This window comes from Balaenoptera ricei, chromosome 20, assembly GCF_028023285.1.
Source record: "Balaenoptera ricei isolate mBalRic1 chromosome 20, mBalRic1.hap2, whole genome shotgun sequence".
In the NCBI taxonomy this organism is placed as follows: Eukaryota; Metazoa; Chordata; class Mammalia; order Artiodactyla; family Balaenopteridae; genus Balaenoptera; species Balaenoptera ricei.
In genome coordinates, this window is record NC_082658.1 from 17,237,466 (window position 1) to 17,251,576 (window position 14,111).

Consider the following 14,111-nt stretch of genomic DNA (forward strand, 5'->3'; position numbering starts at 1 on the left):
TTTCTGTATCAAGCTGTCCAAACAGAAGAAAGTCTATTGCGTTATGAATAATTCCTGCTCATAGGAGCACCGATGTGTACATTTTCTTCATTTGTATTTACATGTCACAAAGGATTTAAGCCCAAAGGGCTCTGACGGGTGTTCCCAATCGACCCCCAACTCCTCGGCCAGTAGACTTTTACAAGGAGAGAAACAGACTTGGCAAGATTAAAAGGACACGTCCAAAGTCTCGCAGCAAGTTAGTGACAGACCCAGGACTTGGGGTCAGCCAGGCCACCTGACTCTCAAGCAGAGCCCTTTCCAGCTTACTGTGCTCACAGAATCTGAATAACAAGGAATAAACCTGGAACTCGTAAGGGAGGAAATCAGTGGTTAGCCTGAGACGCTGGACAAAATGTACAAGCAATGGAAAGAGGTTTCCCCACAAGGAAGGCCCAGGACTCTGACCTTCCTGTGGCATAAAGCATCTTGACTGGGGCTCCTCCCCGAGCGTGTGGAGGGCACACGTCCTGCTCTGGGGCGCCCTTCTCTCTCCCACCTGCACTGGAGACAGTGCAGCCAACAGAAAGGCTGCAGGCTCTGTTCCCTGAAGTCCTTGCCAGCCTGTCTCGAACATTCTCATCTCGCCGGCAGAGTGTCGGTGTGGATGAAAGGACAGGAGAGGTAACTGGTCTCAGCCTGGGGCTCCAGACCAGCAGCAGGCCTGGGGGAAAGTCGCCCTTGGAGGTCAGCTCCCCTCGGCCTTGGAATCTTTTGCTGCTTCCTTGGACCCTGTGCCAGGGCTGTTTGTGTGGATGACCTCTAGTCCACAGGTGAGGGAACTGGGGCTCAGAGAGGCAAAACAACTTGCCCCAAATCACTCACCAAACTGAGTGTGTGTCAGAAAGGCACCACATTGGGGGACAATTCTCCACTTGTCCCAGAGCAAGGACTCCAGAGTGTCCATATATGAGGGCCCGGGGGGCCACCATCTACCTGCGTGTGGCATGTCGAAACCACATCCACGTAGTACTTTCCATGAGACTGGGGGCAGTGCCATTCTGTTTCAGAAACGCGGAACAGAAGGCTGATGGAGAGTGTTGACTCTTCTCACGATCAGTGTCAGATCGCAGGCGGGGGAGTTTTATGGACACTGAGGGCAAACCCAGCACCTCCTTCCCACTTGGCAGACGGCTTCTCTAGGCTGCTCACGGAGGGGAGGGGAGGGGAGGTGCTGGAACAGAGCTGTGACACCCTGGAGCCCCCTAGAGCCACTGCCGGGGCCTGGGCTGCTGCCGCTGTGGCCTCTGCAGGACCCACATATGGGGCCTTTCTGGAGGCAGAGCCCTGGGCTCAGTGTCCTTATCTGTGCAATGGGCAGGCTAGACAAACGGCCCTCTGTGCCCCCTCCAGGGCTAGTGTTCTGAAACTCCGATTTCCCCCCAGCCTCCTCTCAGCATGGCCAGAGCCGTGTCCTGCTTGACAGTGGGGACTCTGTTGCCCCTGGCCAGAGTGGACATCAGAGGAAGGAAGCACTGCAGGTTTCAAACATTCCTTCCAGCTGACAAGCCACAGGGGCCTGGGCGTTCTCTCTTAGTCACCGACTTCTCTTCCATCGTTTTGAAAAGCAGTAAATGAAACTGCCCAGGTGATGACACCGTTTCCTTGCACGATGACTGCCCTCACGTCCTGGCTCTCACGGCATTCATCACTTTCTATTAGCACCCTATTCAGACGAGCATTCACATCTGCTGGCTTGCTTGAACCGCAGGAAAATTCTGCTAGGCCCACGTCATCACCACTGTCGTACAGATGAGGAAACTGGGCTTCCAGCTGGGAAGTGGTGGAGGTAGAACCACCTCTGTCTTCTTTCCACTCCCCACACTGCTTTGATTCAGACACCAAGAAAAGTGGTGCCTCCTGCTGTCTTCCCAGACTCTGTCCCTGCCAGGACGGAACTTGAGCTACACAGAGGGGCTTCCCAGACTGGCTGAGCCACCCCTCCAGCAGAGCTCTCCCCAGCACGTGAGGTCCCTCCATGCCCCACAGAAGTCCGACCCCTCCCCCAGTCCCGCCCTGTGTGGAACCACATCGCCCAGTGGGGTGCCCTCGCTGACACAGCCCCAGGCAGCGATGACCCAGACAGGGGAGTCCTTCACAACGAATCAAGCACTGTCTCCAGGGTCCTTCACTTTGTTCCTCATAGCACCCCTGGGGAGGATGACAGATGAGGAGATGGTCTTGTTTGGGTCACAAGGTGGGCAAGTGGTGGAAGCTGGACCAGGGCTCGGACCCCTGTAGATTAGGCCCCTTCTCAGGGCAGAGAAAAGGGAGAAACCCTCCCTTGGGCCTTAGAAACCCTCCAAGACCAGGACCACCACATGCCAATCTTGACCTGTCCTGGGGACCTATGGACCCGAGGGCCGGGCAACAGTGTCTCCCACGCAGGCCACCTCTGGGAAGCTTGGGAGCCTAATCCACCAGCCTTTGATCCCTTGATTACTCACCGCCATCACTCTGAGCTTGACTCCTTCCTCCTCCCCATCACCGTCCATAAACGCGGTGAGAGTGTGCCCCGCTCCACCCAAGCTTCAGATCTGCCGGGATATGGGCTTATACACCGCTTCCTCCCACCCACCTCCTTGAGGGTGGTAGGAGTTACGCTTGCACAAAAACCTGCCCTCTAAGTTCAAGGTGGATGCAGAACGACTCTGCCTCAGGGGTACAAGAGACTTTTTGGCCTGCTATTTCAAGTATTTTAACCCCCTCACTTTACAGTAAGAAACCTGAGGCCCAAAGAAGTGAAAGAACAGGAAGTTAGGAGCACAGTCAAGACCAGAAGTCAGGCGTCCCAGCCTCCAACCCCACAGTCCCTCCTCTGGCTCCACAGATGTTCAATAATGATAGCTAGTGGCTGTGCGAAAAATTGACCTGGCTCCTAATTTACTAACTTGTACACGAATTTAATCAATTGCAGCCTCGTGTGCACACACTTGGTTATTATCTGTGCTTTGTGTAATCCACCAAGACACTGCCCAAGGACCATTCCCACTGAAGCTTGGGAAATCCTGGCTTCCTACCTTGGCTTTGGAAACATGTGTCCTGGACCGCTCAGAAACAGAACAGGGTTGCCAAGAAGAGGAGACAGGCAAACCCAGTGCCCTGCACCAAGGCACCCCAGCCTCCCCACCGGGCCACCCTACCTGGCTCCCTACTTGCAGGTGTGCACATCGTAGATGCGGATACACTCCTGGCAGCTCACGTAGCAGCACCAGTGGAAGATGCAGTGGCATTTCTCCTTCCGCTTCTCCGTCCTTGTGTTGTGGCCGCGGCCGCAGCAGAGCAGGTCGCAGCCATCGATGCCGTGGGAGGTGACATTGCAAGTCCGGTCCCTGGTGCCGAAGGAGCCCGTCTCGGGGTTGGGCTCGCAAAAGTTGGGGGAGTTCTCGTAGTAGACCAGGTCCCTCTCAGTGGGCGGCTTGAAGAGCGCGTACTTGGCGCGGAGGGTCTCCACCCAGCCACGGGACTCCCGGTGCTTCTCCACCACCATCTCCGAGGCGCTGTCGTACTTGTCCTTGAGGAAGTCCCCGATGGCGCGGAAGTCGGGCTGGGCCCACCAGCAGGTCTTGACCTCGCAGCTGCCCGACAGCCCGTGGCACTTGCACTTGAGGTGCATGTGGTCCAGGATGGTCTGGGAAGAGGAGTAGCAGCTGGTCCCCAGACTGACCCCACCTGGGAGCACGACAGGCCCTCCCAATCTGCCCCACCCACCCCCATAGCTGAAGCCTTCTCTACTCTGACACTAGGCCAGGATGAGAACTGACTAGGGACTGAGGCTCAGACCTAAAGAATAATGACCGTTGTTTCCCTCCCCTTCACACCCCAAGCACTGGCAGAAATCACATCCACTTCTCAAAGCCCTAGGAAGTAAGGATTGTTATTCCCGTGTAACAGATAGGGAAAGAGGCTGGGAGCTTAAGTGACTAGCCCTAGGTCAAGCAACCATAGGAAAGGATGGAGGCTGAATTCTAAGCCAGGCCCACGGGTCTCACAGCCCTACACAGGCAGCTGAAGTGCACCGGATGGGCTGGTTGGTACCTGCGCTCGCGGGCTGCGCATCCCCAGGGTGGGGTGGGGGTGGGGACCGGGAGCAGTCCGAGGAGAAAGGAGGGGGAAAGAGGAGAGCAGGGAGCCGGGAATGCACAGGGGCCACAGGGAGGGGCAGGGACAGGTCCGGGAAGGGGTCTTGGGCAGGGCTGGGGTGAGGGCGGCCAGGGCTCACCGTGCGGCCAGCTTCGTTGTTGTGCTTGTTCATGGCCGAGCGCGCATCCGGCCTGTTCTCACGTGCGTCCGCGAACTCCCGGGACACAAGCACCCCGAAGTCGGCGTCCTCGCTGCAGCCGCCCCACTTCCAGCCCTCGCCGGGCGGCCCTTTATGATGCGAGTCGCAGCCACAGATGGTGGAGGTGCCCTCGGCACAGGAGCGTGTGACGGCGAAGGCCACGCCGGCTGAGGCGATGGCGTGCACGAAGGCCGATTCGCGGGTGGCTGTTGGGAAGGCATTGGGAGGCACTGCTCAGGCCGGGTCCTGGGACGTGGCTGCCCTGCCTTGGCTTCCCCAGCTGCGAAAAGGGGCTCGGCAGCCCCAAGGGAGAAGAAGTGCCTTTTCCTCCTTGGTTGGCCTAGCCCCTAGTGGGTATCCCCACTTTACAGATGAACAAACTGAGGCCCAGAGCTGCTAACTGATTAACCCAGGGCTTTAACAGCTGGCAGAGTGGAGCCTGTTAGAAACAGGGGTGGAAAGACAACTCTGGCAGGTTGCTGAAGACATAAGGTGGCCTTGATCTGTCCTGGCCCCAGGCCCCCCTGCCCTCCACCTTCCCAAATTGGAAATCCCAGCACAGACTTGGGCCCTCCCACTCCTGAGAGAGCCTGAGGTCTGTGGGGAGGGAGGCCTGGGAAACTACAGCCTAAACCTACCCAAGTCCACCCATTGCCCACCTGGATGCACGTGGGCAGACCCTTTCCTTTTCTGAGCCTCACTTACCCCTTTTGTAAAATGGGTACAACTTCCCTCTGCCACCAGAGATCCTGACCAGGAGTGCAGTGGTCAGCATGTCAGCTTCCCCCTTCCATTCTCCTGTCCTCCACCCAGACAAAGCCAAGGTTTTGGACTGAGAAGGCCAAGCTCCTCCCGGGAGGATGGAGGGACACAGGGCACTTCCCTGCTTCTGCCCCAGGGTTCAGCAAAGAGAAAGAAGAGATTCTCAGGGTGCCCCCCCCACCCCGCCGACATCATTATAATGATAACTACCTTTGAGTGTTGGGTATGCACCAGACTCTGCCCTTCATGTGCTTTATCCCATTTAATCCTCTCACGTCTACGAGGCAGAAAGTCTTATTATGGGCCCATTTAGCAGATACAGACATTGACAACTACGGAGGCAAAGCCCTGAAAGACCTGCAGTCCAACCATCTCTCTCCTTACTGGTGAGGAACCCAGAGCAGGGAGGTGACTTGCCCAAGGCCAGGCAGGTTGCAAAACGCCGGGCTGCTGGCCTGGATGTCTCCTTTCCTGGGCTGTGGCTCTGGTCCTGAGCGCTGAGGGCAGCTCGGCGGACGAGGGAGCCTCGTAACCCCTCGTGGCCACTGCCGTCTCTTTAGAGGTCCCGGGGCCCTCGTGGGCCACCTGCAGAGGAGGGTGCGTCCCCCTTCCCGAGCAGGCCAGCGGGGAGTGGGAGCGGGCCCCGCCTGGGCAGTGGACCCGCGCAGCCAGCGCCGACTGCGACACGGGGCGGCCGAGGCCTGAGGCGCTGCGCCCCGGCTCCGACCCCGGCCCCGACTGCCCACCCCTCAGCGACCCGGGGGCGCCGAGGGCGAGCGCCGCGCTTCCGGCCGGCCCGCGGCCTCTCGCGGCGGCGGCGGCGCCCGGGCCCAGGGCCGCGCTCGGTTCCCAGCCCCGGGGACGCGGGGGCGGCGGGGGCGGGGCGGGGATTAGCCTGGGAGCGGCGCTGACAGCCCTGCTGTGCTGGTCCCCGTCCGGCGGGGCCCGCTGGGCCGCTCAATCCGCCTTTGTTCGCGCGGTGTCACACCGCATTACCCGCATAATGCGGCCGCCGGGCCCGGGCCGCCGGGCCGGCCGCCACCGCGTAGCAACGGGCGGCTCCCGCGGCCGGGCCGCGCCCCCGTCCCCGGCGCCGGCCCGCGAAATCCCCATTGAAGCGGCGCCCCCCGCCCCCGCGCCGCGCCGCGCCGAATGGCCAGAGGGCGTGTGAATGGCTCGGCGGCCGCAGCGGGCGCGGGGCCGGGCTGCGCGGTGGGGGACGGCCCTCGGGCCCCTTTTCAAGCCGCCTAAGCCCCTCCGGGTCGCCCGCCCCGCCCGGGGACCGCGATCCCCCGCCGCCCGCACCCCGCCGTCGCAGCCTCACGCCTTCCGGCCGCTGACCCCTGCGCCCCCCGCGCCCAGGTGCAGCCCCGCCCCGGCCTCCGCTCCGGGCGGGCCAGCCCCGGGGAGTCGGTCCCCGGCGTCCACGGAAGATGCGCGCCCCGGAGCAGACCGCCTCCCTGCCACCCTGGGTCTCAAAGCCGTGGGCAGAGGTCTACCCTGGCGGCCCACACGGCAGGGGTGGGGGACTCGCCAGAGGCGGGGCCCGAGCGTGAAGCCTAGAGCTGCGTTCGAACCCGTTCCCCCCGGGCTCTGGGCGCTGGGGCGCGCGTGCATGCGGGGGCCCTCCTCCCGGAGACCGCAGAGCTTCCCTCAGATTCCCAGTGTATCTGACATCTTCCCTCCCTCCCCCCACACAAAGCTGCCCTCTTGCAATTTCGAGATGTAGGCAAGTCGTAGAACCTACAACGGTGATTTAAAACGTTAAACACAGACGTGAAGGGATAATAAGCTCAGAGACCCGGTTTTCACAGGCTAACGTCCCGCGCGGGGAAGAGCAATCAGAAGGTGAGTCCTGCTTTGGGGAGCGCGTCTAGACGCCAGGCTGTTTGATTAAGCGCTACCTGGCCCGAGGTGGGGCACCGGAAGGCGAGGAGACTGACACACCGGCAAGATCAGGTTTGAAATGCAAACCACCGCCACTTGGCCCCAATTAGAGGCCAAACCTTTCATGTAAACAAGGAGTAATTAGCTTTGGTAATAGAAGCGTAAGCAGACTCATCATCCATTGATTCGCTAATTGCCCTTCTGTCCCATGACAATAGCCTGTAGGTCGGACTTACAAGGTGCACCTGAGGCACAGGTAAAGTGGGACTCCACTCTAAAATGGGGGGTCGGCTTCGCCCCACTCATTCCCAGCCACAATCCATGTTGTCCAGTTGTAAATGCAACTCTTCTAAAAGGAGGGAGGGCCAGGTTCACCCGTTTGGGTGCCAAAGCCCTGGTGGTGGCCGGAAAAGGGTTCAAGCTGCTGAGGAAAAGGAATGGTAGCTCCCGGGAGGCCAGCTGGGTCATTACATTACTAGACGCTGCAATTGCTCAAAGAGTAGCCCAACTTCAGCCCAGAACTCACCAGCCCCAAAATCCCCTTCTTGGGAGCAGTTGTGCCTCTCATCCCTCTCTCCCAGTGCCTTCATGTTCAGAGTCAAGTAATGTGAATCCCATTCATTTGAGACACAGCCAATGAGACTCCCAGGTTGCAAGATGCAAGTTACCCAGAGGCCAGCACACCCTCTAGCCCCACCACAATCCATGGGCATATCCAGCTAGCAGGGGCATAGGAACCAGCAGAAGCTTCTCACGGAAGCACCTGGGGGCAATGCAGTGCCACCAGCGCGAGGCAGCTTCCTCAACTCCAGAATTTTCTACATGGGAGGGACCTAAGGGTGACAATGCTCTCACCCCACCCCAAAGCTAGATTTACATAGCACTTAACACAGCATTGGGAAAATGTCACAGAAGTCCACATCAAAGCCTGGGGCCACCCACTGTGCCAGCCAGGAGGAAAGGAAGGCTGCAGCCTCCTAGCCTGCCCTAGGATCTCGGGATGGGATCTCAAGGCTGCCCAGCCCCCAGCAGCACCTGGGAAGGTGTGGCAACCACGATGACAGCCTGGGTCAGGCCAGAGAGGGACCTGGCCCACTTCTGTGGAGGCCGCGGGTCGTGACCAGCTTTCTCGCCCTCCCCTGGGGACCCTGGGCTCAGAGCTGAGACGCCCTGATGTGGAAGAGTAACTGTGTCCTGATGCCCTCCCCCCACCTCCTCGCGCACCTCCTACCCACCCAGAGACGGTACCTTTGTCGAGGACGGGCCCGAAGATGGCCAGGCTGTCGTCGATGGTGGTGCAGTTCCAGCGGCGGCCCCGGAACTGGTGCTGGCACTCCTGGATGCCCAGCTTCACGCCCTCGGCCACGCTGGGCATGATTTCGATGTAATTGCGGCAGAAGCGCAGTTGCTTGGGGACCAGGCCTGGGATGGAGCCGCAGAGCAGGGGCTGTGAGCCCAGGGATGTGTACTGCTGGCCCAGGGCCAGGGACCTGCGGGCAGACAGAGGGCAGTGGCACTGCAGGCACAAAGCACGCGGCCCACTGTGGGCATCGTTTCTTCTCCGTGAGTACTCAGGGTAGGTGGAGCCATGGAGGGCCTGTGAGCCTGAAGCCATGGCCCTGAGAAACCTGGCATCTGAATGCACTGCCTTTGACCTTGCGTGTATACTGTCCCTTGAAGGGCAGAGCTCTGATCCAGGGAGTCGGCCCTCTGCCATGGGCATTTCCAGTTTGCAGGGGCACCTGGGGGCAATGCAATACTATGAAAAGAACCCTGGATGGAAAGATGGTAGTAGAGGCCCAGGTCAAGTCCCTCCCAGGCTCTGGGCCAGTTTCCGTGATGGGGAGAGGTCAGGTTGGGAGTTTCAGTTTCTAGGGCCACATGGAGACTTCCAATGATCCGTCGGAAGGAAACAAAATCTACGGAGAGGAAGATGGCAGGAGCTGGCTTGACCCCCATCACATCTCAGAGAAAGTAGAGAAGCCTCAGTCCTAGCAGGGAGCTTGCACATGTGTGCAAGCTTGCACTCATACATACACATACACACACGTACCACCTGTGGCAATGCTCCTCAGCCTCTTCCCTAGGACGATGCCCGCCCAGCCCACAGCCTCCCAGTGTCTCTCCCCAGGTCCTCTGTCCTTTGTCCACCAGGGCCTCTGTGACCATCTTTGCAGCTCCCTAGAAGTTTCTGGAGCGCCATCTCTTTTCTGACCAGAGATTGGAGCTTGGCTTTGTTTCATGGAAGTCTAGCTCAGGGTCAGGAGGGAGAAGACCTCAGATCGTACTCCCCCCATCCAATGCAAGTGACCTTGATCAAATCATGTCACTCTAACGTCCCTCATTTTTCAGTCAGTAGTCCGGCAACCTAGGTGGGGCTAACCACATACCACCCTGCCTTCTGGGCAGTGCCTGCCTGGGTCCTGAGGGGTGGGAGTGACTGCAGGCCTGGCCCGTGGGCACCCTGGGCCTCAAGACTGAACCTGACTGATAGAGCAGGTCAGCCCAGAGCCCCCTGATGGGCACCAAGACACAACAGCATCTGACTGGGCTTTGCAGGTTGCCCTCTCCTGCCCCTGCCCTGTTTACAGTTATAAACTGGTTATTGTGATAATAATGATAATCAAACACCTATCATTTATTATGTACTGGACCAGTTCTGAGTGCTCATGTTTCTTACCTTATGGAAACCTCACAGCAAGTCTGTGAGGTAGGAACTTCATTATCATCGTCAACATCCCATTTCACAGACAAGGAAACTGAGGCCAGGGAGCTAAGTAAACTGCCCAAGTCTGCAGGACTGTGCAGCGGCAGAGTTGAGCCTCCCGCCCCAGCTCAGGCTGCCTCTCCACTTGCTCTTAACCAGCACATCCAGCCCTGCCCTGCAGCTGCCCCAGCGGCTCTGCAACCACCGGATAGAGAAACCGAGCCGGGGTTCAGTGCGGATGACTCAGCATTGGGCCATCATGGGAGGCAGGGAAGAAGGCCAGGCCTTTCCCACTCCCTCCTCTGACGTTTAGGCCCCAAAGCCCTATATGCAGACAGCTGGAGAGGGGAGCTGAGGCCAGATGGAGGACGCTGCTACCCCCATGGCCTCACCTGGGTTTGGCTCTGAGTGTGGGCCATGAGGGCCCCTCTAAAGGAATATGGCGATTCTTTGCCACCTCCTCATACCCGGCCTGGTCCCTGACTGTCCCAGAGCATCATGGGGAGATCTGACACCCACTGCCCAGCCTCCGTGTCCCTCCCCTTACGGCCAGAGCCCTCCCCGGTCTCCCCCACCACAGGCACCTCCATCCATGCCTGTCCCTAGAGGGATGGACTGGCCTTGCGGCGCCCACGCGCTCCTTCAACCTGGCCTCCTGGACCCACTGGTCAGGCCTGTGTCACGATCACCTCTGGCACCAGGGGGCTCTGTCCCATGTCGTCCCCCATTTACTGGTCTGCTCACCAACCACACCAGGGCCCCAGGGCCCCTTCCTTTCCCCCATCCTCTGTCCCTCTCCTCCTTCCTTGCCCTCTCCCGGCCTTTGCCCTACACCCGTTGGCACTTCTGCAGGCCTGGGCACCCTCAAGCTAAGCTGGATCAGAATAAGAACCTAGAAGAGATGCCTTTAGAGAGCACAAAGCCCATTATACAGATGAGAAAGCAGAGGCCCACAGAGAGAAGCGGCTCGCCCAAGGCCACACAGCCAGATCCACGGAGCCAGGTGAGGCTGGTGCCACTGCAGGGAAGGGGGGCTGGGGTGTGGGGAAGCCCCGGCTGGCTCTTCATTTCCACTCAGTGAGGCTGCTCCTCATCCGAGCCCTCCGAGCGGCTCCCTGCTCCCTCATTTCACCAGTATCCCCACCCCAGTGGGTCCCAGGTGGGCCTACCCAGCCCAGCAGAATGCCCAAGCCCTACGCACTGGCTGGCAGGGCTTGGTTGGCTGCAAAGGCCAGAGCTGTCCCCCAGACATCTCCCAGTAGGGAGATGCCACGGTCCCCTGTGCTCCCCTCCAGGGCACCAAGCCCTTGACTGTGAATCCTTCCTCCTGGACAGCTGCAATCTCTCCTCTGACCAAGCAGATTTCCTTTCCTCTGCAGTCGCATTCAACACTAGCGATCATCACGACAACCATTTATTTAGCACTTATATGCCAGGCACTTCACAGATATCATGTCACCTAATCCTCAACAAGAGCTCTGTGACGTGGGTACTGTCATCTCGGTTTTACAGATGAGGAAACTGAGGCAGAGAAGCTGGGCAACCATAGGTTTGTCTGACTCCAGGGATGATATCCTCCAAGAATAACTCCCAGCCTCAAGATGATGAGTTCTTTTCCCTCCTCCCACCAAACCCCGTCTCCTCCTGCTGTCCAGGTCCGTCGTGCACCTGGAGCCAGGCTGCCTGCATTCAAATCCAGCTCTGCTGTTTCCGAGCTGCTGATCTCAAGCGGTTTACTTAACCCCTCGTGCCTCAGTTTCTTCATCTATTAAATAGACATAATGGGAGGGATAAAGGATAGAAAGCTCCTGGCACATAGGAAGCCCTCAAGTCGCGGTGGTCATGGTGGTTACCATGTGTTTAGGGGCTGTCCACAGCACTTTGTCCCCTGCTATGTCATCAACCTCATTTCTCAGCCCTCCCATCCCTGACTTGACAGAACACATCGGAATTTTCAGAGCCCCTTCCCATCCATCACTGGGAAGGATGCAAAGCTGGCCCCTTTCCCGGAAGCTCAGTCCTAACCAGAGTGGCTGAAAAGACATCTGTGATCTGGCCGAGTGTTAAAGGTAACCCAAAGGGCAAGGGCATAGGGACCTTTCCAGGATGCTCCGTTCAAGGATTTCAGCTCAGATCTGGACATCCTGCCGGTGATGAGCAAGGGCCTCTAGGGATGGGAGTGTAGCTCTGAGGGCTGGTGCTGGGGCTAATGGGGCTGTGGCCGTGGGATTGATTTCTGCAGGATAGCTGCCCTCCCCCAAACACGCCCTGCCACCCGACCCCTGAGCCTCCTACCCACACATGCTCATGTCTGAGATTCCACCACCACAGACGCGTTAACTTGACTCACAGCTCCTTGTCCCCATCAGTGAGGTGCGTGTTCCCCTGGAGGAGGTCACACAGTGAGCTCATCCTCCTCAGTTCTTCGTTCCAAAGTGTGAGTGGCCTGCTGGATGACTAGCGGCCCGCCGTCCGGAGCGCCTCTCCGCGGCCCAAGCCCCCGGCAAACATCTTACCCATCCTTCAACCTCCAGCTCCTGGGTCGCCTCCATTCTGAAGAATTTCGTGGGCCCCCAGACAGAAGTAACCTCTCCTCCCTCTGTGTCTTTCCTCTACTTCACTCAGACCTTATCTCAAAGGGCTGAAATGACTTGTTTCCAGTTCCATCTGGCTGTGCTAGTGTGGGTTCCCTGAGGATAGAGGTTGTGTTGCGTCTCCTCCCATCCCCCCCAACACCTCTCACCATGCCAGACACACACACACACACACACACACACACAAGCACACCTGGCCGACCAAAGGGCCAGGCCCATGCCAGGTACTCGCTGATTCTCCAGGGGAGGAATGAAAGAACGACTCCTTCCCAAAAGGCCAGTCTGATCCACCCCCAGTCTTGCAGCCCCTCAGCCAAACTCCCCAGGCCTCCAGGCATCCGGAGGTTCCACCTACACACAGGACAAGATTCCTCAGTTCCGCTGAGGAAGTTCCTACGTTTAGGACCTGAGACAGTGGCTGGGCTCCCAAGGGAGGTGGGGACCTGCCTTGCACCGGCAGCTGGTGAGGGGGAGGGTGGAGGGCGCCGCCAGGCCTATTTATACCCAGCTCCCGGCCCTGCCCGGCCCAAGGGCCCTGCCACCACAGCTCATTCTCCACCCAACCACCCACCGCCCAGCTGGGCTGAGGACAGACACAGGCAGCCAGGGGGACGGGCGGCAGGTGCCAGCCAGCGACAGGCTGCCCCAGAGGCCTCGATGTTGACCTCTGAGGCTGAAACCCCCTCTCCAAACAGGCCAGGCTTAAATGCCACACACGGTCTCATCAGCCTCCCAGCCCCAGCAAGCCCTTCACTGCCAGCCACGGCGCCTTCGGCCTCCAGAAGCTGGAGGTGGGCCTGCAAGGCGAGCACAGGGCCACCTCAGTGCTGAACCAGCCGAGGCACACAGCATACAGGGAGAGGCCTACAAGGGTCCCACGCAGCGCGGCCTGTTCAGTGACGGTGGCGCCGCGGACCCACAGACTCCGCCGTCCACCCAGCAGTGACCTGCCGGCGGGGACGACGTGCTGCAGGGAGCGGGCGCACCGTGCCGTCCCCGCCCTGCTCCCCTTAACGAGCCACGCGGGACGGAGCCCTACACCCCACCAGGTGCCCTCCCCTGCACTCAAACTTTCCTACATTTTTGACCTTAGACTCTTCCAACATTATAGTATTTGAGAGATTGGAGGGGCCTCAGGAGTCGTCTAGTTTAAGGTGTTTCTTATTTGTTAGCCATTTTTCCTAATATACATCCTCCCCCCACCCTCCCCGGTACATAAAACAGATAAAAAGAGGGACTCTTCCTCAAAAAGCTAAAGATAGAATCATCATATGACCCAGCAATTCCACTCCTAGGTATAGATCCTGGAGAATTGAAAGCAGGGATTCAAGCGATACTTGTACACCAGTGTTCGTGGCAGCACTACTCACAACAGCCAAAAGGTGGAAACAACCTGAGTGTCCATCCGCAGATAAATGGATAACAAAACGTGGTAAATCCATACCGTGGAATACTACTCAGCCACGAAAAAGAATGACGCTCTGATACATGCTACAACATGGATGAACCCTGACAACATTATACCAAGTGAAATAAGCCAGACACAGAAGCACAGATATAGTATGATTCCACTTACATGAGGTACCAAGAATAGGCAAATTCATAGTGACCAAGAGTAGATGAGAGGTGGCTGGGGGCTGGGAGGGGAAGTTACAGCTTAATGAGTATGAGTTTCTGTTTGGAACGATGAAAAGTTCTGGAAACAGATAGTGGTGATGGTTGGACAACACTGCAAACCTACTTGATGCCACTGATTTGTACACTTGAAAATGGTTAAATTGAAGGAAAAAAAAAAAAAAAAAAAGGGCAGGGGCCCAGAGACCTATCCCTTGACTTTGCC

The 14,111-nt window shown here is 58.4% G+C and overlaps 1 protein-coding gene across 1 annotated transcript in view; it reads right to left on the bottom strand.

The window, feature by feature from the left end:
* Positions 1-3,190: 3,190 nt before the first annotated feature.
* Positions 3,191-14,111, bottom strand: part of WNT3 (Wnt family member 3) — a 43,709-nt gene continuing 32,788 nt past the window's right edge. Inside the window, exons 2-4 of the mRNA XM_059908022.1 lie at positions 8,219-8,460; positions 4,262-4,527; positions 3,191-3,670 (exon numbers count right to left, since the gene is read on the bottom strand). Coding sequence (XP_059764005.1) covers positions 3,191-3,670; positions 4,262-4,527; positions 8,219-8,460 — 988 coding nt within the window. The remainder of the gene's footprint in view (positions 3,671-4,261; positions 4,528-8,218; positions 8,461-14,111) is intronic.